Source organism: Sesamum indicum, linkage group LG7, assembly GCF_026168435.1.
Source record: "Sesamum indicum cultivar Baizhima isolate 11 linkage group LG7, ASM2616843v1, whole genome shotgun sequence".
In the NCBI taxonomy this organism is placed as follows: Eukaryota; Viridiplantae; Streptophyta; class Magnoliopsida; order Lamiales; family Pedaliaceae; genus Sesamum; species Sesamum indicum.
The window spans coordinates 13485322-13510547 of NC_142663.1; the positions used below are offsets into that span (position 1 = coordinate 13485322).

The window sequence follows — 25226 nt, forward strand, 5'->3', positions numbered from 1 at the left end:
GCTTACTATTATTTAATTATACTGGTTTGCACTTCTTGTAATCATCAGAACAAAATGATGAAAGTGTAATGAATTTATTTTTAAAAAAAAATAAAGAGTAAAAAATGTAGTAGATAGGTGAAGTGTGGTATGTATTTAATCATTTATTTGGATATGGGTACAAGGAAGTGTCCAGTTTTGCCACTTATCTACTTCTCATGAGGACGATTATTATGAAACACGTGAAATTTTTGTTCAAACATAAAAATGAAGCCAATATAGTACTTAGGGACCAGTGTGGAAACTATTTTTACATGGGAAAAAAAATATAATTTTAATCTTACAACTTATGAAATGGTACTTTTATCCTTACACCAATTGATTTTTGTAGGTTAGTTATGTAATTTTATAATTTTATCATTTTTAATCCTTTTCTATAAATTCTTTCCTTCAAATTACAATTGGTGTAGGCCAATTTAATGATCGGAATGGCTGCAATCCCCTATTTAATGGTTGCCGCTTCATTATAATGGTTGGAATCCCTATTTTAATTGAGTATATATGCAAGTCACATGCAGTTTTTTGATAAATTGATTGAAAAGGGATTAAAATAATCAAAATTATAAAATTACAGAATTAAATTAAATAAAAAAATCAATTCATGCAGCATCCCTAGCAGATTGTTATGTTGATCTGTCAATTGGGATGTTGTCGTTGGGGGCGTTAGCGACATGTCCGGGAAGAATGGAGGGAGACATCAAATAATGATGATTTGCTTGAGCTCTATCATGATTTAGGCAGGGCGACGGATGTCCACGAACCAGCGGCCTCGAAAGTGTACGCCTCCAATCCCGTGCTGAATGCTCGACCACAATTCCTCCCCTCGACAGCCTCGACCAATAGCTCATCCTCCTATAGCTATGGTCTACTATCGGCCAATGAGGCAGCATCCAAAGGCATTATGTGGCACGATCCTCTAATATTTTTTGATTGGGCTCTTGAAAAAAAAAAAAAAAAGAAGAAAGAAAGAAATAGTTAAAAATGTATATATTTTGAAAAGTAACTTAAATTCGTACTTACCACAATCTCCTACACACACGAGCCTCTCCAAGAGCGACTGTTTTTTTTTTTTTTTTTTTTTTTGTATCAATCGGTAAACAGCTCCATCCGTTGAGACGGCCGGCTAAGCTGAGACTCTTACAAAAATATTTAAAAAAATTAAAAAGTAATTAAACTTAAAAATTACTTATCACATGTTGATCGAGGAGTACTCCCCGCAGTAGACAATTGGTCTTGACTGACTTATCATAGAAGTTGGGTAAAGCCCAAAGCACAATTAAGGCAATCCATGTGTTGTCTGCCATCCATATAAGAAGTTGAATGCCTTGAATCATATTCAGGCAATCTCATCAGTATATGCACTCCAAAGACAAGGGGGCAATATTGGTACAGAATTTATGTTGGGCAAAATATTTTTTTAATTTATAAAATAAGTGAAGAATTTATTTTGATATTACAACTATGATAGATGTCGCTTTCAGTTTTATAAAACTCTAAAAAATCACGTGCATTGTGGTATTGAGGCTAAAAAGGTCATTTTAAAATCATATTTTTTGGGATTACTAAGACGTGATTTTGAATTTAGGAGACTAAAAGCGTCACTTGCTATATTTGTGGTACCAAAAAAAATTCTACCTTTATTTTATAGAACTGATCCGTCCAATCCGATTCTAAAAGCATTGGTGCTCAAACATTAAGGGGTTAGATTCTTTTATCAAAAACAATGAAGACAACGAGTATATTGATATAACTCTTTTTTAATCGAAAAATTATAATTATTTAAAATTTTAACATCATACCATACAACACTACACTTTCAATTTCTACCTATCCAACGTGGACATAGTACTTACAAGCAAAAGGAGAAGAAGAGTCGAAAGTGGATGCTCTTCCCCAATTGCCCTTATCTTTCATCCGATGATTAAAGCATAAGAAATAAATGGACACCACACTTTCTCGGACGGATTTTTTTACGGGAATCTCTGAATAGGGTATATATATAAGTAATAAATCTTGATATTTTTTCAGCGATGTATATATCATAATATTTATTCATTTACAAGGATATAAAAGTAATTTTTATACATACGCCACATAATACTACTATTACTTTTGTTCAAATGATGAATTCCTTAATGCAACGTCATTAAATGTAAACGGTAAATCATAATGAGCTCTCCTAAAATTTGACATAACTATGAATATTTCATTATGGTTTGAAAATTTTTTAATACCCTTCTGATATTTAATGAAATTATTTAATTTTCAACTGGAGCCTGAAATTGTCAACTTTGTCTTAATTATATTATTTTCTATTTTTAAAAAAAATAAAAAATTATAAAAATAAAATAAAATAGGACGAGGTGAACGAAAAGTTCTAAATAATTGTAAAAAAATATCTCTATTTAGTCTGTAAAAAAATTATTTTTTTTAAAAAAATGAATAAATTATAATTTATAATCCACATGGGCATTTTAATCAGTTCATAGTAGAAAAGAATTGGATTTATAATAGAGACTAACGGAATGAGCTAGTTGTTAGATAACCTTTAAAAACTAAGAAGGTGTTTATGATTATGTTAAATTTAAAGTGAAGTATATATAATTGACCTCATAATTAAATTCAAGAATCATGTTATATAAATAAATTTGTACGCGAATTAATGTAATCCTCGAGCTTATCAAAATGCCATCTTTTTCTACTTTCCATATGCTAATAAAATTTAATTTAATCAGCAAAGTTGACGCTCTATGACTTAATACCATGAAGTATTACACCATTTGCATAAAAAATTTATTACATGCTCGTGAATTTGTCCTATGACGAAGACATTAATTACAAGAACACATGCTCGTGAATTTGTACTATGACAAAGACATTCATTACAAGAATGGTCCTTTCATATCATTGCACTTGGTGTGTTACATATGATATCAAAATTGCGTGTTTAAATTAATCTAAAACATTCAATATACAAAACATCGAATGTAGTCCCAAATGAAACTACAAAAAATTCCAAAAGTCGGCCATTTCATCTTTTATTCGTTTTTATGATATAATTAAATCGGACCAATTAATCGGATTGCCCATATCTTGACAAAATTTGATATAATTTGAATTATGGAGAACTTATATATACACATCGATCCCAAATCGAGTTTCGCCAAATGTAATTAAATACATTACAAATAAATTATATTTGTGTTGTGATTGATGTATAATATAAAGGGATTGATTTTACCCGGAAATGTGATGACACTTGCAATATAATGCATTATTAAAGCATTTGGGCATTATTATTTTCAATAATATAAGAAAAAAATATGAGCATATTCCTAGTATATATGCCACAATGATTCTCTTGAACTCTCTACTTCACAGACACACATTACACCTAGCAGAAAGTGAAAGAGATTCAACATTTTATCTCTGATACACACTAATACACACACCATTTCATAAAATATATATATATATATGTAATTTTTCGCTATGCTTAATTATTATGATAAAAAAAATTATGATAAATATAAAGTAACAACGGCTATAATTAATCGTTATTTCTGCAAGTAAATTTAAAATATTAGTCATAGCTAAAAACTCGAGAAAAATTTTCATCCATAGCTAAAAATTATATCAAAATACTGAATAACGTGGTAAAAAGATTCAAGTTTTATCGTTTATTTTATTTAATTGTGTTTAATAGTATTGATCTATTATAATTTTAAACCATGATAATTATAGTGTTAAAAAAGATCAATTCGTTTTCTTTTTTCTTTGTAACATAAAAGTGTAACTAAAAAGAAATATCTTACGAAATTAAAAATTCTTAATTTATAAAACAGAGTTTTGTTTACATTAAGTTATCTGGTTAAATAGAAAAATCAGTAAGAAAAGTAGGTAATGGGAATACTAATATTTTCATAAATTAAGTCCAAAAATATTATTAAAACCGATATCATTATTGTGTATATAAAGAGGTAGGATTAGAGGGATATCAGAAAAATTCTTCACTATAATAAAAATAAATATACAACAAAACAAAAATGAAGGAGAAGCACTTTCTATCACTAAATTAAAATTTTATTATTATAAAATATTAAATTAATATTATCCTTGTCGTATATTGCCACCGAATCTACTATGTTTAGTATTGGTCTCTATGTAGTATGTACTATTTTTTGTTTTATACTTATTTTATAGAAAAAGATTCAGCACGTGTTGGAATCATTTGGTCCCAATAAGATCCGCCAAAGCTGGACCAATTCTCCTATACTCGCACATCATCCAATTAAATGACGTAGCGACTATAATAAAATTAAATGATTTGGTCCTAATGACAAAGACACAATAAGACCTGTCAAAGTTGGACCAATTTTCGTATATTCGCACGTTATTAAATTAAATGACGTAGCGACTATAACAAAATTAAATGTATTTTTAGTTTTGTAATTATATTTTTTTTTTGTATTTTAGTTCTTGATTTTGTTAAGATTGTAAATTAGTTATTTATCTTTTTTAATTTTTCGATTTAAAAATAGATTCGCCAAAAAATTTAAATTTGATCGTGAAAGTGGCACATGTATTGCAGTATTTATTAATTATTTTGAAAGAGAATATTTAGAGTAGGATAATGAGAAAAACATTAATTAAAAATAAATAATTATTTAAAAAATATTTTTTACCACTTGTTAATAATGGGGGAAATGTAGAAGTTAGTGAATTCAAAAATTAAAAAAAAAAATTGAAATTAATTTTATTCTTGTCGTATCTTGCCACCCAACCTACTACGTAAATTATTGGTCCCTACGCACAAAAATCACCACGTGTTGATATCAAATCATCATAATGACAAGGACACAGAAAGCTGGACCAATTCCTCCAAGAGTCGCACATCAATGAATATAGCGACAACAGTATGTTGATTGGAGTAGGGTGGCGTTTCACCGCGTTACACTAATTTTAAAACTCTAATTTTTGGAATTTATTTACTGTTATTACTCAAAAACTATTCTCTTCTCCAATCACCAAAACAAAATTAAAAATGACATATTTTAATTTTCTTAATTGGATTATGATTACTCAATAGTAGGTGTGTTAGTTTTACTGAATAGTAGGTGTGTTGGTTCTACTATAATAGTAGTTATTGATTGGATTTAATTTATTTTATATTATTGATCAGAATATGATTGTCGTGATGGTTTTTGTTAGATATTGATATTCGATATGAATAACTGTAATCAATTTATTTTAATTAATAATAATTCATAACTCTTATTTCAAAAAAAAAAAAATAAAAACCTTTATACATAATTGTTTTATCATTATTGCTAGTCACAGCTTCTACAAAACAAATACCACTAAAATTAACTACAAGAATTAAATACTGAAAAGGCAACTAGTATAGTAATTCTTGATACGACGCAATTATAAAATCAATTGTCCTTATAAAATCATATTTCAACTATAACTATTTTTCAAAGAGCAATTTCACCGTTACAACCCATCAAAATATAATGTATTTTTCGTTATAGATGTTTAACGGCCACGTTGCATTTTTCTTTAAAATATATAATGGAAATGTGTCGTGAAATCAAAAGTATTCTTTTTTACAAGTTATAAGAATAAAAGTGAGAATTCCGTAATCAATAGAATCAAAAGTGAAAAAAAAAATAACCCTAAGTTATAGTTTAAATAATTTTTTATATTTTAAAATATATTATAAGTAAGAATAAAATATATAAATCAATATATTATATTTTTAAAAAAATAAAAAAAATAAATTTAAAAGTATTACCAATACAATAAATTAATTGATATTATAAACTATCGTCTATGAGTGAAAATTATTCTTTTTTAAATTGGAATAGATAAAAAATTTATGACATGGTCATATATATGAATTTGTCCCACATATGAGCAATAGCTATAGGGAAGAAGCAACAAGACTATAAATATAGACCACACTTTCGTTCCCACTTCACCGCATATGATACACCCAATCAATGAACACTTTATATCTCTTCGCAAAATCAGCAAATTAAAATAAACTATGAATGGTCCTTATAAAATTATGGTCATACACATTATATATGTACCACGTCGATTTTATATTATATATATATGTGAGAAATTTATATGTGCTTATTGTCTGTCGTTATGATAAGTACATCACAAGAATGATTTTATGGTCCCTACGTACGACGTTTGTTTTATGTAAAGTTTAGAACGTGTCAATTTATCGTATAATAAATACTACATCAAAAGAATGGTTCCTCGGATACTGCACGTCTAACGAGCGCCACAATGTTTTTTTTATAATCAAATGAAGAATCTAAGCGTACGAACAAATGAAAAGTGCTAAAATTACCAAAAATTTAAAGTTATAGGACTAAGTTATAAAAATAAATTCGTATGCGTAATTATAAATATTCCCTCATTATTTAAAAAATTACAAATACCCCCTGATGTTTGATGAAATTATGTAATCCTTGGATGGATGTATGAAATTATCACTATTTCCCTTGCTGTATTTTTTTTATTTTAAAAAAATAAAAACTTATAAAAAAATCGAAGGATGGATGGAAAAATTTTAAAAATTATAAAAAAAAATCCACTTATTCCATAAAAGATAAAAAAAATAAATTATAATTTTTAATCCACTATTTTGATCAGTTCACCATAAAAAATGGAAAAAACCTAATGAATTGGGCTAATTGTTAGACGATCATTAAAATTATGGGGGATATTTGAAAATTTTCAAATAACGAGGGGATATTTGTAATTATGTCAAACTCTAAGGGAGGTCGTTGTAATTTACCTTAAAAAAATAATATCTGCAAGTTACAAGGCTAAATTGCATTTGTTTTTTCATTTTGTTGTTACAATCCATTAAACAATAATGTATTTTGATTACTGCTTAAAATTACTGGACTATAATACATTTGTATAGTTAAATCAGAGTCATGGTGATATCAAGGGTAATACAATTCAAATAGGGGTGTTTAAAATTTGATAAACCAATTAAAAAATGATCTAATCGAATATCAAAATGAAAATTCGATTCGATATTCGGATATTTTCTAAAAAACATCGATGAATTTTGCCGGTTTCAGTTTTGTGATTCGGTGTATTCAACCAATCGAATTATTATAATTTTAAATATATATTTTATATTATAATTTTATAAATATATAAACTATATTATAATATATATAATATTACAATTTTATTAATGATATATATCTATTAAATAAATATATATTATCATATTACAAATATATTACTGGATTTTTTTTTAAAAAATTTGGTTAGTTGGTTCCGGATCGAACTGAACCGGCTAATTCAATTCAATATTCAATGCGCCATTTCTACGTGTCGCAATTTTTGATTAATTGAATTATCAGTTTGACTCGATTCAATTAATTGAATTATACACCACTAAATTCAGAAATGTTTGGGATTTGAGAAAACAGACAAATCATTTGACTTATTGAAATATTTTGAATTAAAATCTTTCAGTATTTAAATTCAAGTGTGAGATCAAAGAGAAAGATGTTGAGTATTCTCTCAGCTAAAAATTACTTAGCTTAACCCAAAACAATTTTACAGTATTTATGATTTAAAATATTCATACAAATATAAATCCACGTGTCATGATCATAATCTTGTATGTGTCTGGTTGGCGGGTCGTATCAGATCCACTGTGGCGACCCGAGTGTGAAATGCTCATATCCTCCTTCTGTTCTTGTCCGATCCCCATCATTATTTAAATAGAGATGATTTTTGGAATCTATTCTACTTGACCAATCACATCATTTGAGTTACTGTATGAGCGGTCCCTATGCATTATATTCATTATTTTATTAGTTGTCGTGGCATTTTTTCTTTAAATATATACTAAATGATATTTCAATATTTTAAAGTATATTTAAATAAAATACAAACTAACACATCATAGTTTAAAAAATTAAAAGAAAGAAGAAAGAAATGGAATTCAATTTAAGAGTATTAGTACTATAATAAAAAAATTGGTGTAATATTCTTACGAATGGTCGTATGTAAATAAAAAATATCTTTTATTTTTATATTGATATAGATGGAAAAAAAATTCATCACGTGATCGTATGAGATTGTCCTACATATGACCAATCGCTATTTGGGTCCGCTTCCTTGGATTGCCCTTATCTTAGAAATTAAATGACATCTCTAGCAACTAAGTTATAAATACAGAATATATGAAAAATTTTTACTCAAATTAGGTTTGGTCGAGTCAAATCAATCATAAAGTGAGTGAAATATATTTGCCATGTGATTGGTCACTTTTCGTGAATTGTACACCAATCAGATGACAAGTGTATTACACTTGTCATGTAATTGATTCAGATTCGACCAAATTCGATATGCATTAGAATTTTCCTCCACCACACTTTCTCGGACTTGTTCCCACTTCTCCGCGTATGCTACGCCCAATCAATGAACACATTATCTCTTCGTAAAATCAGCAAATTAAAATAAAACTAAGAATGGTCCTGGTAAAATAATGGTCCTTACGCATTGTATCTATACCACGTGAGTTATATATATATATAATTAGATATAAGAAATTTATTGTTTGTGGGGCTAAAAATATAATTTTTGTCGACCATTGATATAGTAAATTAATTTTGTTGAGTACGATTGTAACGGTTTCTAATTATTATAAAATGTCGTTTTGGTTTGAACTATTATTATTATATTATTAAACTGAGGGGTCCGTCTCTACAATTCCATATAAATCTAAATAAATTTGTATCTAAATCGATAGAGCTTTTTGATCTTACAGAAAAAGCCAACTGATTTTCAAATACAACCTCAGCGGCATTACGAGAAGTACGTCATAAGAGTGGTCCCATAGTCCCCACGTATTCATATGTGTTAGAACACGTACTGTCTTAAAAGGCCATACTGTAATGATTGATAACTCTTCACCACATACCCCAAAACCTAAACTCATAATATATTCTCATAATCAACAACCTCAAATAAAGAAACTCAAATTCAGCATGCTTTTACTTGGTTAATTACATCATTATTCACATTTACATATGTAGTTCCTTTATTAATTCCTAACCACTAATTAATATAGCATATATAATCTAATTTATAAATAAGTTTTTCTTTTAAGGAATAAATTATTTTTGTACGTCATCCGAAGAGTAAATTACAATGAGGTTTATTAAAATTTGACATAATTATAAATATCTTCTTGGTGTTTGGAAAATTATCAATACCTCTTGATTTTAAGAATCGTCCAACAACTAGCCTAATCTGTTAGTACTATTCGTTAGGTTTTTTTTTTGTCTATTTTTTAGTGGAGAGATGACAAAAATACTCTTATGGATTTTAAATTATATATAATTTTACTTATTTTTTTAAATTTGTCTCATTTTTTATGACTACATCTCTTCCAATTTTTTATATATGTTTTAATTTTTTTTTAATAAAATACAATAAGGCCAAAATTGACATCCAGACTTTCATAAAAAAATTACATAATTTTATCAAACATCAAGAAAATATTTATGATTTTCGAAATAAGAGGGCCAATCGTAATTATACAAATTCCATAGGAGCTTGTTGTAATTCACCCTTATTAATTCAAATGCAATTATTCCTTAATCATAAAAATATATATATTTATGACTTATATGTAATAAGTAGTTAAAACTGAGACTAGAATGTCTTTAATTCATTACTTATTCACATATATTTAAATCCTTTCCAACCATTATCATATATAATTCACGTCCAAATTGTGAAGTTGAAATCATCGTCCTCATGTTGAACCAAAATTTACTATTTTTAATATTGATAACTACTTTTTATATTGACACACGTTCACATCGACTATAAAAATTCCTGATTGTTATAAATTATTGTTTTGTTTGAATTATCATTATTATTTTAAATAAAGTCCGTCACTACAACTCCATCAAAAAATATAAAATTAAAAGATATATATATTTTTATAATCAAATCGAGAATCTACACATAAGAATAAATTTTTATTCAAGTCGATAGAGCCCTTAAGCTTACAGAAAGGCCAATTTATTCTAATTGTATTGGCCCCGTATTGAATACAATCTTAGCGGTCCAATATACCACGTTGTTTTTATATGAAAAATTTATTGTGTAATCTGTCTGTCGGTATAAAAAGTACATCACAAGAATGGTCCTACGGTCCCCACATTCTATGTCTGTTTTTATGAAGATTTCAACACGTGCCAATCTGTTTCATGACAGACACTACATTACAAGAATAGTCCTTTAATTTTGACGTTGCGCTCGGTGCCACAATAATAGCAAGATGCGTATAAATATAGAACTTATGCACCGAAATCAACATCATCTGGGGCCTCAAAAATTATGAATACAGGACCGCTTCTTGTTTATTTATACCTTTATATAATTGAAGAGCACTCTTTTGGCATTTTCGACTCATTGGTCTGTGAATTTTTGTTAATTATTTTATTAATCTAAATTTTTTTCTCTAAATTCTATTTTCTCTATTCTCAACCTTCTCATTCCTTTTCCTTCTCTAACAATAATTTTCCACAACTATTTTATAATTTTTTAGTATTTTTTTATTCAATTAATTAATATATATTTCTAAAATAATAATAATTTTTTAAATATAAATTAATTATACAAACACATTTAATTGTGACACGTATATATACCGATAATTATTGTCAAAATGGACCACTTCAAAAATTGCACATGTCTTAATGCAACCAAGAATAGGACTTGAGACCGCTTCACCGCGTCTTCCATAAACAAACTGATAACATCTTCTCAGAATAGAATGTACGTGAAATCATATAAAGTGACTTAAATTAGTATTTTCTCCCTTTCCTTTAAAATCGTATTTTGGGTACCATATGTTTAAATTTTTTTAATTTAATTTTATTTATTATGATTTTTTCTTTTTAATCTTTGTCCCCCTTTTTTTGTTGACAATGGAGTTTTTTATTTACAGTTATGTATTCAACTGTTTATATTAAGTTCATTTAAAATTATATTTAGATCCTGTTTAGGAATTCTCTGTTTACAAATGATCCTCTTCTATTAAAGTTTGGATGGAAAATGTTGATGTCAGTAAAAAAAAAAAAAAGAAATACATAAATTGTACTGATGTCAACACTTTGTTACTCATGTATTTCATATAAAGTCCCATATATTACTTTTTTAATATTTCAATAATTAGACATAATTAGAGAATAATAGATTTATTTTTATGTGAGAAATTCATCATGTGCAGATTATCTGTCCTTTAAATCAAAATATCAAATCAATGGTCCTACCATCTAGGCTGTATTTCTTTTTATGTGAAATTCAACACATGTCAATTTGTTTTAGGACAAGTACTACGTTAATAAAATGGTCCTTTGGACACTGCACTCAGTGCCATAATAATGGTAGAGATATGTCCGGAAATTTGAAATTATGCCACCGAATGCAGTATCATTTGTAGCTTAAAAAATTGTAAATATGGACCAATTTTTTATAATTCTCATAAAATTTTCAAAATGGACCACTCAAAAATAGAATGGTAGGACTTCCGATTCACCACTTATTCCAAACACTAAACAAACAGATAATATCTACTTAGAATAGACAACCTCAACTAAATAAACTCAAACTCAAACATTATCACTTTCTTTTTTTTTATATTACAGCACACTTTTCTCTTGTTTTGGAGGGTTTCTTCTGTGGATTCCACCATAAGAAAAATGATCAATAGCTACGAAAAAAATTGATGTTAAAATCAGTATCGAATTAATTAGCAAGTAAAATTTTCATTACTAATTTACATTATTTAATATATTTTCAAACAGTTTGTTGCTAAATCCATAACAAGTTAATTTTTCTTGCTAAATTCATAGCAAATAAGTTCGTTCGACTAAATAATGTAGATTAGCAATGAGTGTTTTACTTGTTAATTATCTAATTAAATTTTTTTCTTTTTGTTGCTATTGGACAATTTTCTTGTCGTGTCTGTGGTTTCTGTGAAAATATGTGCAGTTTTTTTAGTAATAAGGGATAAAAGTGATCAGTTACCGACCAAAATAGCTAAATCAATTACAAAATGGGCAAGTGAACTATAATGCTCAGCGGAGGGGGTAATATGCCTTTTTATTAAAAGGTTGGGGAGGCTCTTTGCAACTTTTTTTTTTTCAGGATTTGCTTTGTACCCTTTTTTAATATTTCAGGGGGTAATTTGAATTTCTCTTGAGCAAAGTATCCCCTTATGAAAAAGAAAATAATAATTTACCTCCTTGTATTTTTTAAAATGCAGCAATTTGCCCTCTATGTTTTTTTAAATAAAACAATTTATCCCTAGATAGGAGTATATTGCTTTATTTTAATTAACGGAAGGGGTAAATTGTTATTTTTTTTCATAAGAGGTAATATATTTATTTACAATATCATAATAGACACATTGAATTACATTAGTACAACAACATCGTGATGTTAACAATTCCTCAATTCATCAATAATTTCGCATATCGTACTAGTGAGAGTTCATAGAATTGGGGCCACTGCCCGAAGAGTTGCAATCACATCCATATATATTATTCACGTGATTGATTTTGGTTTGTCGTATTTTGTTGATGGTTGATCGAATTTCCTTGGTTCTTCGTCTCAAAACATTGGATGGAGTTTCAGAGGGCTCCCTGTGTCCGGAAATGAGCTGTTTGTGGTCCCTTCTTATGATCCCCAGCTATAAAATGGGATGCACACCTCCCTTTCAAATCCACAGCGAACACGTATCCGGCCTATCAAGTCTCAATTGACAAAATGGCTACAAAAACCCTACTCATTCTCTCCATCCTCGTCGCCTTCTCCCTGTTCAGGCCCTCAGAAGCCTGTGGAATTTCCACCTACTGGGGCCAAAATGGCAACGAAGGAACCCTCCTCCAGGCCTGTCAGTCCGGCTACTACCAGTTCATCAACGTCGCCTTCTTAATCGACTTTGGCTGCGGCATAACCCCTAGAATGAACTTGGCTGGCCATTGCGATCCCCCGTCAGGCACCTGTAGGGGACTAATCACAGAAATCCAGGCCTGTCAGAATCTAGGCATCAAAATGCTGCTATCACTCGGTGGCTCTGCCGGCACGTACGGCCTCTGTTCTACTGAAGATGCAAATCAAGTTGCTGCTTATCTATACGATACTTTCTTAAGCGGCAAGAGCTCCACCGGGCCCCTGGGGGCCGTCGCTTTGGACGGCATAGACTTTGATATTGAATATCCACGTTCCACCCTCTATTGGGACGACCTCGCTAGGGCCCTGGCAAGCTACAGCACACCGGAGAAAAAGGTGTATTTATCTGCAGCTCCACAGTGTCCTATCCCCGATCGCAACCTGGACACCGCTATCAAAACTGGGCTTTTCGACTACGTCTGGGTACAGTTTTACAACAATCCCCCGTGTGATTACAGAAGCGGCATCGCCGGTCTTATAGATGCATGGAACGATTGGAGTGTATACCTCCCGGAGGGTAATCAACTTTTCTTGGGCTTGCCAGCGGCAACAGGTGCTGGGGCCGGATACGCTCCGCCTGATGTGATTGTGAGTCAAGTCCTGCCGGTGATTAGGAATTCCCCAAATTATGGAGGGGTCATGCTGTGGAGCAGGTTCTATGATACTACCTTCAGTGCAACTATACAGCCAGCAGTGTGTGGCAACAAACTGCACCATGAAGACTTGTTGATCTCCATGGTCTGAGTGACACGGTTGGCGTTCTGGCATTGCCCAATTACTCCTGGCTTTCCCTATGAGGGACTACTGTGGAATAATCCGATGCGCGCATGTATGCTGTCATGGCATGAATAAATAAATAAATTGACCAATAAAATAAAGAAAAGGTTAAGCTCGTTGCGGAGCGAGCAGATCTTTATTATATTTTCCTGTCATTTCACATATGAACTTGCTTATGTTATTTGATGTTTCCGTTATTATGAGCCTTCTTTTTTTATTAGCTCACCTCCAATTGCATGAGAAATTAGAAGAAGAGAGATACATTAAGGTGCGGGGAAAATTGCAATTTTTTATCCGGTGGAGCTTGCATGAATTGATTTTCGTAATTTAATCATGTAACTTTAAAAATTTGGTAATTTTAATTCTATTGACAGGAAAGCTCCAATTATAAAGATTATATAGCTGGCACATGCGTTTCTCTGACCAAAAAGGACCAAATTGCCAACTTTCATCGTTACAGAATTAAATTGGCAAAATGAATTCGTGTAGTACCAAAACTTTATTAATTTATTTTCTCTAAAGGGAGTAAAAAATAGGTGAACTTTTAGTAAAAATGATATTTTTATAGTACTTGTTCAACACTATCCTTGTCAAACCCCTTGTTGGGGGCATGTTAATTTACCAAGCCTGAAATATATATTTGTAAGGCTCTAATTTTTCAATTAAAAGATATTATTAATTTATTTTCTCGATGAAGAGTAAAACTAGTGAAATTTTCAGCAAAAAATACGAGTTCTATTAATTTATTTGTTCAGCACTGCCCTCAACGCACCCCATGTTAGGGGCACGTTTGCTTGAAAATTATACTTTTATGGCTCTAATTTTTTTAAGGCTCTATTTTTTTTAATTATAGATATTATTAATTTTATTTTTTCTATAAGGAGTAAAAAGTAGTGATTTTTCAGCAAAAAATACTAGTTATTTAGGAAAAAGGTTATAATTTTTATCTTGTAACTTAGGGAGGGCATCAATTGTGATTCTACATGAATTAATTTTTATAATTTAGTCCTATATTTTTAAAAAATTGTCAATTTTATTCCCATCTAGCTGGAAAACCCCAATAGTAAAGGTCATGTGCTGGCACGTAGCTTTCAGCAAAAAATAATTAAAAATATCAAAATTTAAAATTACATAACTAAATTATAAAATTAATTTGTATATGTCAAAATTATCAACCCCTAACTTAGGGGATGAAAATTGTAATTTTCCCTTAAGGTGCATGCTATCTTTACGATGATAAACAATTTTGATCCACTTCACATTTTAGTAGGTAATAGCGGCTCAGTAAAATATTAAAAATAGAAATATATATATACGTACAGGCCCGAAAAAAATAATAAAAACTGGATTACGAAGAATTTAAATCTAAATTATGTAAATAGTAGGAAAATCGAGCGAAACTATCATTTTTTTTCATTTATATTTTATTTATTAATATCAATAAATTTTGACTAGTGGAGTTATTTATTTACTAGATAAAAACAAATCTCAGAAATACTAAAAATAATTTTTTAAATAATAGAGAGTTTACGTGTAATTACACCAAATCTCAAGAAATAGAATTGTAATTAGTAAAAAAAAAGAAATAGAGAACCATATGTGCCTAAGATTTCACCAAAAAACGGGCAAACTGTGAATGCGCATTTATCATAAATGAAATTTTTTGGCTATTGCTTATAATTAAGATTTTATAAAATCTGCCATTTCCTGGTTGTGAAATATTCTTACAAATTTATTCAATATTCTTGCAATTTTTAATTAATTATTTATCATAAACATAAAAATTTCCAACTATACAATATCAAATGTCTGACTTAGCTATTATTATTATTATTCGGGAAAAAACAATTTAGTCTATTAATTTGGCTCTCGTTCAATTTTAGTCTACTAACTATGATAATTATCACATTTTATGCACTATATTGAAAAATGCTTCAATTAGGTCCAATTTAGGGTTTTGGTGTCACTTTTTCGGTCAATTGAACAGAAATTACTGATGTGTCAGTTAATTACTTATTTGGCCAATAAAATGAGCCATATCATTGTTTGACGTGGTTAAGAAGTACGCTAGGCATCCTACATTATATATTTGTATATTAATATATACATAATTATAAAATAAAACTATTTAGATAATTAATATAAATTTAATTAAATTGCTTAAATCTATTTTTTTTAATTTATTTTCTTTTGAAGTTTGATGAAAAGTATAAAAAATAAATACATTGAATTACAACTTGAAAAACACCACAAAATGGGAGGAAAATAGCTATTTTTTTCCACTATAAATGAGATTTCTGTTGAATTTAAAGGGAAAAGTTAATGAAACGGCCAAAAGTGCCAAAAAAATTAAAGATTAATAATTAAAATTGCAACCTTAAATTGTTTGAGAATCAAATCACATTAATGACTATATTTAAATACCAAAAATGCATTAATCCTCAATTTTGCTTCTTTTTAGGTGAGCTATTTTCGGCTACCGCAAAGAACACAAAGATTACCGTGGTCGTCGTCCAGCCCTTGAGGAAAGCAGAAGAATATAACAAGGAAAGGAGGCTGGGCTGAAATTCTAATTGGACCAGACAAAACGGATTTCTAATTATTGATGTGGAAGCCCAATCAAGTTGAAATATTTGTTTTAACATAAGTCTATTTGTAATTACACCAAATCTAATGAAATGACGACAATTATCCCTTTATTTTAACAAGGGAATGGTGCTCATTGCTCCCAATTTATTTATTTATTTTTTTACTAATTTGTAATTTATTCTTTTGGGTTTCTTTTCATGGTGGAAAAACGCACCAAACGTGAAAACATCAAATGAGATCATTTACTCATATTAATATTGAAATAAGACCTACTTTGACATGACATGATACATATCTTTTATTGTTTACGTATTCGATTTATACATAAATAAAAAAATAGTTAAAACAATATTGTCTACTCGACTCAAATGTTTTGCATCGATAGAGACAACAAAGGTATTTAGAGTAAAATGTATTAGGTTGTGACATTTCATATTGTACTAACACTATACATCCATATTCATCTTGGAAAAGAGATTATTCATATGAGAAACCTCTATAATATCAACACTCAACTTCCAAAAAATTTTTACAGCCTCAATCAATCCTCAGTCTCCCTTCACCACATCAACTTCATTGGACCTCAAAATCTATAGTGAGTTCCTCCTTTGACATGAGTGGGGTAAAATTATATAGAAAAATTCTAATTCAGATCAGATTTGTTAAAATCAAATTAATCACAGTGGATGGTTGTGGCAAAATCTGATCTGAATAAAAATTTTCAATTATTTTGCACTAGAAGCGGACAACTCTTGGTTATTGCAACTCGGAGGACAAACAGAAGCCTCGATGTCTTTGCCATCTGAATTTGAAAACTTGAGGTAGTGTTCCACGTTGCTTTCCGAGCTGCCTGATCTCCGATGATACCATCGTCGGGTCGTTTTAGGTCTCCTGTCACTCCTATCACTTATAGCAATCGAAATGTCATTTGGGAAAAGGTCTCGGAGGATAAAGGCATGGATGATAGTAGTTACAAGCAGTGCTGTCACGGTAAGTGTAGAAACGAGGCAGAGGATGACAGTCAGGATTTTGGTGACTAAGTTCGTTACGACGCTCGAGTATCTGATCGTGGCAATGGCAGCTCCGGTCATTGGGAAAGTGTAAGCCCACCATGCCAGTGAGAACCTATAGGTAGTAATAACGAGGAAACTATGAAAAAAAATTCGAATATAGATAGTGTTGATAATGTAAGTGCAAAAATGTACCTGAAACCTCGGAAGAAATTAACACGGACGGCCTGTAAAGAAGATAGTGCAAAGTGAGTTATTCTTGTCCGGACATAGTTCAAAGTTGCAGTACCCACAATATATCAATCCACATTAGACACCGTATGTCAAGATATTATTGGACGATGCATAATAAATACATTACAAAATGCAAAAACAATTTATGAAGTTGGTAAAAATTATTACTACTCGTTATGACATGTTCTTGTTTGGAGCTTATATCATTAGTTCGAGAACCAACCAGTGAGAAATAAAGGAACAGGGCGATGAAGTAAGCAATACGGGATCCATAGTCGAATGTCCCTTGAATCCGAGCCCATGCCATTGAGGCAACACTAGGTGCAGCTACAAACAGGAAGAAAACCGGGTGGAGCTCCTTAGGAAGCGTCTCGTTCGTTGGAAGTCTCTGGTAGAGAGTTACAAATAGGACGGTGTAATGAGCCAATCCAACAGCAAAGAAGAAAACTGGCCCTTCTTTTAGCCCCATAGATGCACCAAGCAAGGCACCAACAAAGTTGCCGACTATCGACAGATGGTTTGACGGGTTTGCCACCTTTGAAAGTCTCCGTTGTCCTCCTGACATCCACTGACCGTATATCTTAAGCTCTAGAAAAAAAATCGGGGTCATGAGAATGTACCATAGGGATGCATGCAGAGTATTAGAAAACGATGGTGGAATCCCGAGTGCTAAGAACAGAAGGGCGATCCAAGGAGCAAAGAAGAAGTTAACACGTATTGGGTGGTAATATTCACGACGAACGGCTTCAAAGTAGAATATAACTTTGAGAGCATAGACTGCAGCCACGATCACCACTAAAGCAACGGATATGAACCAAAGGACGAGATTTATATCCGGGCTCACGTGGAGGAACTTTGTAGATTCGGAGGAAGCCAGTGTTTTCCACATGATGGCTTGGCTGCTAACACCAAGACAGATACCAAAGGATGAGACAGGAAAGCGTAGAAGGAACGGCCATTGCTTGTCATCCGGAAGAAGTATTTCTTCTGAAGCCTGCAGAAAATTGTTGTCAGTTAAGCTAACAGCAGAGTTTCTAGTGCTAGACCTAGTGGGAAATAAGCATGTACCCGTAGTGTATCCAGTTCTGGTCCCTCCAAAGCATCAAAGTATCGGTCAACAGGTACACTTTCCATTTGTGCAGGTTGCTGAGCATGGGAACCTTGCTCAGGCTGACGCTTACCACGCAAATTTGATATTTGTCTCTCAAGTTTTCCTGACCACGTCTTGAAAGAATCATATCTATTATCTCTCAGCTTTTCAATCCTGGGATTCCTCGGAGGAAGATTGGCAGATTTTTCACTAGAAATGGCCTCGTTCAGTACAGAACCTTTCGGCATCGGTTGAGAATAAAAGCGGGCCTGTTTCGTCTGAGCACCAAAGTTTGTATATGAAGCAGCAGAATTTGGAACAGAATTGCCCAAAATTGTCTCAGTGTCCCTGAAGAGAACTCTCTTGGTGTTCTGTATATGAGCTTCAATAGGAGAAGGCGGCATGCTGATGGACACAGAATGCATCCTTTGTGACTTAGAAAGACCGCTTTGATCTTCCGTCTCAGCAGCTTCAATTCCCTGACACGATCATGATAAAAACATCCTAAGCTATTTCATCACGTACTAAGTAGACACGTGAAACAATGCTAAGAGGAATTAACTTTTATCAGCATTGATGAGTAGCGGAACAAGGTGCAACTTACGAAAACTGAGGCACTCAGAGGATGAAAGCCAGTTGATTGAAGTCGACCCTTCGAATCATCGCGATCTTTAAGACTATCGAAACCAGCCACCTCATGTGCAGTGATAGCTCTGATCAATGACGGGAGTTCTTCAGAGGAGTCTTCCCTTGGGGAATTATTTTCTTTGCTGCTCTCCATAACTATTCAGTCGTACCTACCAGCGTTACAATTTTATCAGATAGGATTCTACAATATTTGACTAGAGAATAGAACAGTTTCCAAATATGATCCAAAGCTATTAATAATTTGGTTGGAATAAGCTATGTGTTTGCCGAGGAAATTCTCTTCAATTACGATGCATTCATCTCAAGAACCTCGGGATATACTGACAACAAACTGTACGTCTTAACAAACAGAAGAATAAGCGAAGTCTTTCTTAAGTGCAAAATCTTGAAGCTTACCTCAGAACTCCGACTTCTTCACTAATTCCTGATTGTTGGAAGCAATTCAGATCTTTATGGTAAGAACAATCAAGAAATATGGATCAATGCACTGAAAGGGATCTTCTTGATATGCCAACCAGATGAAAGAAACCACAGTTCAGAGTCTAATTCTGGGACACATTTATTCCTATATATATATTATAGGAACCAATACGTCAGTCGTGTAAATGTGCACAAAACAGCTGCCCTCAACGACAACGACACAAATTCAACACGAAAACGACGCCAAACAAGGAAAGATAAAGGTGTGGCTGATTTAATAAAAACTAATGTTAGGTAGCCCAGCAGCTACAGCATGGAACACCTAAGTCTTCACATTAGTTCTCTTTTTATAGGTTTGACCAATTGTAATAGACAACTAATAACCAGGATAATGACAACGTCTAATTAATCAAGGATGAAAACAACTGCTCAAGAATTCAAGATTAATCAAGCAGTAAGATTCAACGATGACAACAAAAGAGAAAAGGACCTCTACGGCTCTAACTTTATCACCGCAAGTATTCAACGCGAACTGTCGTTTAGCAAAGAACGAAAAGCAACACTGAAACTAAGAGAATAATCAAGAATTTGGTGAAAAAGTAAAACGACGCACATTTTTGCATATATATAGAAGGAAGAGACTTACTCTGCCTGCGCAATGTTTCAAGAAAATGATTTTTCTGCAGCAAACAAATTACTAACTCACCTTTGACATGGATATTTTTATATAGACAGACGGCTGCAGCCCAATGTTTCGTAAGTTTTCTATTCTTTTTTTGGCTGTCAAAGAGCGAACGGTGCAGATTCGCGGCAACAAGTAAGTCTCCAGAGTTTTCCAAACAATTTTTTTTCCTTAACCAGAGTTTTCCAGGTCAAACAAATGATTAAGTACTATGCATTTAGCTAATTATCAAAGATAATGATATCAAACAATTTAACACAGTTCACAAGATGCCAATAAAAAACATCGAGTCGACGAAGTTATAACCCTGATATTTTTTAGCTTCGAATAGAAAATATTTAGGTAGAGATTAGCACAAGTACAATGACTAACACAACATTATCATCTAAGTATTTGTCAAACCACATTGAAAGCTACCTCACAATCGAACCAAGCAAATCTTCCTGTGAAGAAATCAAACTCAAACTCTATCAAGATTAAGTGGTTTTTGAGAGTTATTACCTCATGGAAATAGAAATGGAGGGATCAAAGCATCTTCCCACTGTCCATTCTTGGGCCCCCCCTTTAAAACAGAGCCATATCAGTATCATCATCAAACAACCACATCATTCAGTCAAACATGCTATCTATCAGAAACACACATACAGACACATTTACATATATACACACACATGTGCGTGTTTGTGTGTGAAAATGTATCCGTAGAGAGACAACCAAGAAAGTCCCACAAACAGCAGAGCTTGGAAAGAGTCAACTAATGCAAATACATCAAAACTGGCATTTCAAAGCACATATCTAAGTTGTATACATATAAACAGAACTTAATATTCATTAAATTCTACCACCTACCAGCGACGGTGAGATGGTCCACGATGAAACTAAAATTTTCTTGAAATGAAAATATTCACTAAAATCGCCGCCTTACTTACTTCTCACTTTTCCCTTTCCGGGCCATCAAGAAATCCAGAAAATCCGTGAAAAATCAAAACTTTAGTCACTAGATTAAGCCTAAAACCAAGGAGGGTCTTGTTCTTTGAGGCAACACAATAACAAGATCTGCACCAAATGTGAAGATAAAGCAAGCCCACCAACACCCCATGGGGATTCAGCTGTTTTCTTGATAATTAGTAGTATCCAAGAAGCTGCATCTTTACTCAAGCAAGAATTTTTTTTCTCTATTTTCCTTGATGGGTTTGCGCAAATTCAAGTGCATTACAGCATTGTTTCCATGTACAAGCATGCGGGAGAGAGTAAAAGTGGAAGAAAGAAGAAAACATCAGTGGGATTGTTACTACATTGTGGTGCTTACTAGTTTTAGACCTAATATATAAGAACATGAACTTTGCATGAGACGACATGATCAAGATTTTATCTTTTTAATTTGGCTGTGGATTAAATGAAATTGGGATATTTTACTAGTAAACTAAAAAAGTTGACAATGTTGTTTTATTTTTAGTGAAAGCCAACAATATGACAGAGGGGTAATTGATAGAGGGATAATTTGCTTTATTTTGTGAAATACGAGGTAATTTGCTAAATTTTTTTCAAAGGAATTTATTTGTTCATTTCACATATGATAAGGAAATAAATTGCTTTTAAATTATTTATTAATATTAAATAATTATATTTAATCAACACTTATTATTAAAGTAAAATTATATTCTCTCACACAATTGTAGGGTTCGAACACACACTCTTAGAGTTATGTGGGATTTTAACTTCGCGAATTGAGTTAGGCCTTGTCGGCAATATATTGCCATCTTTACCTTTTTCAGCCTTGAATATTAATGAACTTTAATTGTTTGCCAGAAGAGTAGAAATCTAAGCCAAAGTTATTTTTTTTATAATATACCATAAAACATACAAGATCTTGTATGATAAGCTCATGTCATAACTTATATTGTAGTTTTTCTATATACATTATAATGTACATAAAGTTTAAATTATCTATATATTAGAATAAAAATTTTATATATGTAGCGTATACTCTGTAGTCAACAGTATTTATAATAGAAAAATTATAATTTTAGTCGTGTAACTTAAAGGGTAACATATTTAATCCTATACGAATCGATATGTAACTTTATAATTTTTGCAACTTTAATCCTTTACTTGACCGAAAATTGCAATTTACTTGCAAATTTAATTGAGACATGTGCAAATTACATGTAATTTTTCAGTCAAATTGATCGAGCAATGATAAAAATTGTCAAAATTTTAAAATTACAGGACTAAATTGTAGAAACTAATTCGTACAGGACTAAAATACCACCTCATAAATTAGAGGACTAAAAAATTACATTTTTTCCTATTATATATATGACGTATATAGGTAAAAAATAGCAAATGCAATTCAAAATTGTAATATGAGATATAGCTTGAAAAATATGCTGTCACAAGTGCATTTACAGAATCTATCTTGAGTTTTTTATTTGAGGTTTTCATGAAAGAATGTACTTTGTTTTATTATTTCCTATAAATGAATATTAAAATTTCAAAATATTACAATACAAAAACACTTGAAAAAGAAATTGCAATTCTTGACAAATAAGTTTTCAACATTACTTAGCTTTGCAATTTAAAATTAAAAAAAAAAAATAGTTGTAGTGATAACCTTTTCCCTGTCTGCTTAGATGATACTTTTCATTTATAATATTTTATGTTGATAATCTTTTTTCAAAAGCACAAGTGATAAAATGCCATTTGGAATCTTGAATTTATAACCCACAAGAGAACTTACAATCCATAAGCCCAAACATATGGGCCACATCTGATGGGCCTAAAATTCCAGGAAACAAGCATAGTTAATACCTGACTTTTTTTTTTTATTTATTTTTTAATTCTATCACCCAAAACAGCTCATATCACAAAGTAAATGAGACCTTAGGAAATTGAAAGCAATATTGTGCAGTGATTTGGTCGGACTGTTATTTTCTATTTTTTATTGAAGCGGTAATTATATAATTATATGAACATTTCAAAAAATTGAGCGATCATCAGGTCAATCAATACATTATACAATAATGAATAATAAAATAAATTGCAACAACTCATAGTAAATGAGTCAAATACTCACACATTTGACGAAACTCAACTTCATGACCTCAAATTTGTTAATTAACTTACCTGTGTTATAAGAGGGGCATTTTGGTGGGAAAAAAACAATGAGAAATCACTATTAGGTGGTGGGAAATGAATATTCCTTCCATAAATAGGAATTTCCACATACAAATAGCTATTCATAAGCATGAGTTAGACCAACTTTAGGGGAAAGTAGACCAACAACTCTAACTTATTCCCTAAAGCTAAACACCCACTCAATTTCTATGAACAAAAAGGTTAGGGGGGTAGCACATGAACCTACAAGCATTGACAAGTCTTTATCAAAACCATACAATTAATAGCACAATGGCCTAGTGATTAAGTTGCTGATTTTCAATTTGGATGTGATGAGTTACAATTTTATTGAAAACGTAAAATTTATCATTATAGAATTGACGATAGTCAATTTATGACATTTGATCCAACATGTCATGAATTTGAACCTTATTCAAAACGTCAGATTAGGCGCTCTAAGTTGCGATAACTAGCTTATAATGTTTGATCCGACTTACAATGAGTTTCAACTTTATTAGGAACGTAAAGTTTGTCACATTATGGTTGACGATAGCCAACTTATAATATTTGATCCAACATGTCATAAATTCAAATCTTATTCAAAATGTCAGACTCGTTGCTCTAAGTTCCCAATAACCACCTTATAACACTTGATTCAGTGAAAATTGAACTTATTTAAATTCGGATAATGCCTCAACAAATTTTGATCAAAATAATAATGTCCCTTTAGTCGAAATAATTTAATCCGACCTAACTTTTTATTCATATGAAAAAAAAAAAAGAGAGAGAGGCCCACATAATGCAATAGTCAAAACTTAGCACATCATAAAAGCTAGATCAAGCATTTTAATTAATTAGGAGTAAGAAAGAATTAAAAGGCAGTAGAAATGAAAAGGTAGTAGGTGTGTGAATGTACATGGAGAATTGTGGCTTTCATGTGCCCTTTCAAAGTTTTGGGAGCTTGATTTGATATTTGCTTTTTGGACCACTGTTTCCCCTATGCCTAGATACTTTTGTGTGTGTGTGTTTCTAGCTTTTCAGTTTTGACCTATTTGCTTGCCCTATTCTCTTTTCTCTCTGTCTGTGTGTGTTGGGGGTAATTTTGGTATTACTATAAACTTGAGGGACCAGTAGGCAATTCCTTGCTGGGCCAGAACTATCCAACTCAAATTTGGACACTACCCTCAGAAGCACATGGAGTTGGCAAATCTTAATCATGTGTTTGAATTTTTTATTTTTATTTTTTCAAGTAATTGCTTTTTTTTTTTTAATAATTCTAGCTTGAGCAACATAATTAGATAATTGTAAGATGGTTATTGAAACTTTCTTCTTTTTATAATAAATGAGAGTTTTATTTTATTTAATTTGAAATGTACATACACAAAAATTGCATATATGCTTTTAATAAAATCGTGTTAGTCGTAATATGCTCCTCAACGAATTAGAGAATAACAAAAAATAAATAATCACAGATCTATATATGTTGAAAAACAACGATAACATTAGTGAACCGTGGATGAGTTTTAAGAAATAGTGCATGATGGTGACTCAAAACCCTTCAGGGGCTATTTACTTTTATGTGTAGGATAAA

The 25226-nt window shown here is 31.2% G+C and overlaps 2 protein-coding genes across 4 annotated transcripts; one reads left to right on the forward strand and one right to left on the reverse strand.

The window, feature by feature from the left end:
• Window positions 1-12817: 12817 nt before the first annotated feature.
• LOC105166717 (acidic endochitinase SE2) lies at window positions 12818-14042 on the forward strand. Its single transcript, XM_011086173.3, has one exon. The coding sequence runs from the start codon at window positions 12883-12885 to the stop codon at window positions 13810-13812; it is 930 nt and encodes a 309-aa protein (XP_011084475.1). The 5' UTR covers window positions 12818-12882; the 3' UTR covers window positions 13813-14042.
• Window positions 14043-16829: 2787 nt separating this feature from the next.
• Window positions 16830-21791, reverse strand: LOC105166716 (S-type anion channel SLAH2). 3 transcript variants are annotated; one of them, XM_088882906.1, is made up of 8 exons: window positions 21448-21791; window positions 21020-21080; window positions 19813-19981; window positions 19373-19565; window positions 18747-19247; window positions 17902-18672; window positions 17640-17671; window positions 16830-17559 (listed from the first exon to the last, which is right to left on the reverse strand). In XM_088882906.1, the coding sequence occupies exons 4-8, from the start codon at window positions 19547-19549 to the stop codon at window positions 17160-17162; spliced, it is 1881 nt and encodes a 626-aa protein (XP_088739032.1). In that variant the 5' UTR covers window positions 19550-19565; window positions 19813-19981; window positions 21020-21080; window positions 21448-21791; the 3' UTR covers window positions 16830-17159. The 3 variants fall into 3 exon arrangements, with proteins under 3 accessions (XP_088739032.1, XP_088739031.1, XP_011084472.1); XM_088882905.1 differs by having other exon boundaries at window positions 21368-21791; XM_011086170.3 differs by lacking the exons at window positions 21020-21080; window positions 21448-21791 and adding an exon at window positions 20483-20938.
• Between the last annotated feature and the right edge of the window lie 3435 nt (window positions 21792-25226).

Bases quoted from the DNA above. Each gene is read 5' to 3' on its own strand.
- LOC105166717 (XM_011086173.3), top strand. From the start codon at position 12,883: ATGGCTACAAAAACCCTACTCATTCTCTCCATCCTCGTCGCCTTCTCC.
- LOC105166716 (XM_088882906.1), bottom strand. From the start codon at position 19,549: ATGGAGAGCAGCAAAGAAAATAATTCCCCAAGGGAAGACTCCTCTGAA. The intron at 19,248-19,372 runs GTAAGTTGCACC...TGATCGTGTCAG, and splicing joins CTCTGAGTGCCTCAGTTTTC to GGAATTGAAGCTGCTGAGAC. The intron at 17,560-17,639 runs GTACATTTTTGC...TACTACCTATAG, and splicing joins AATTTCTTCCGAGGTTTCAG to GTTCTCACTGGCATGGTGGG.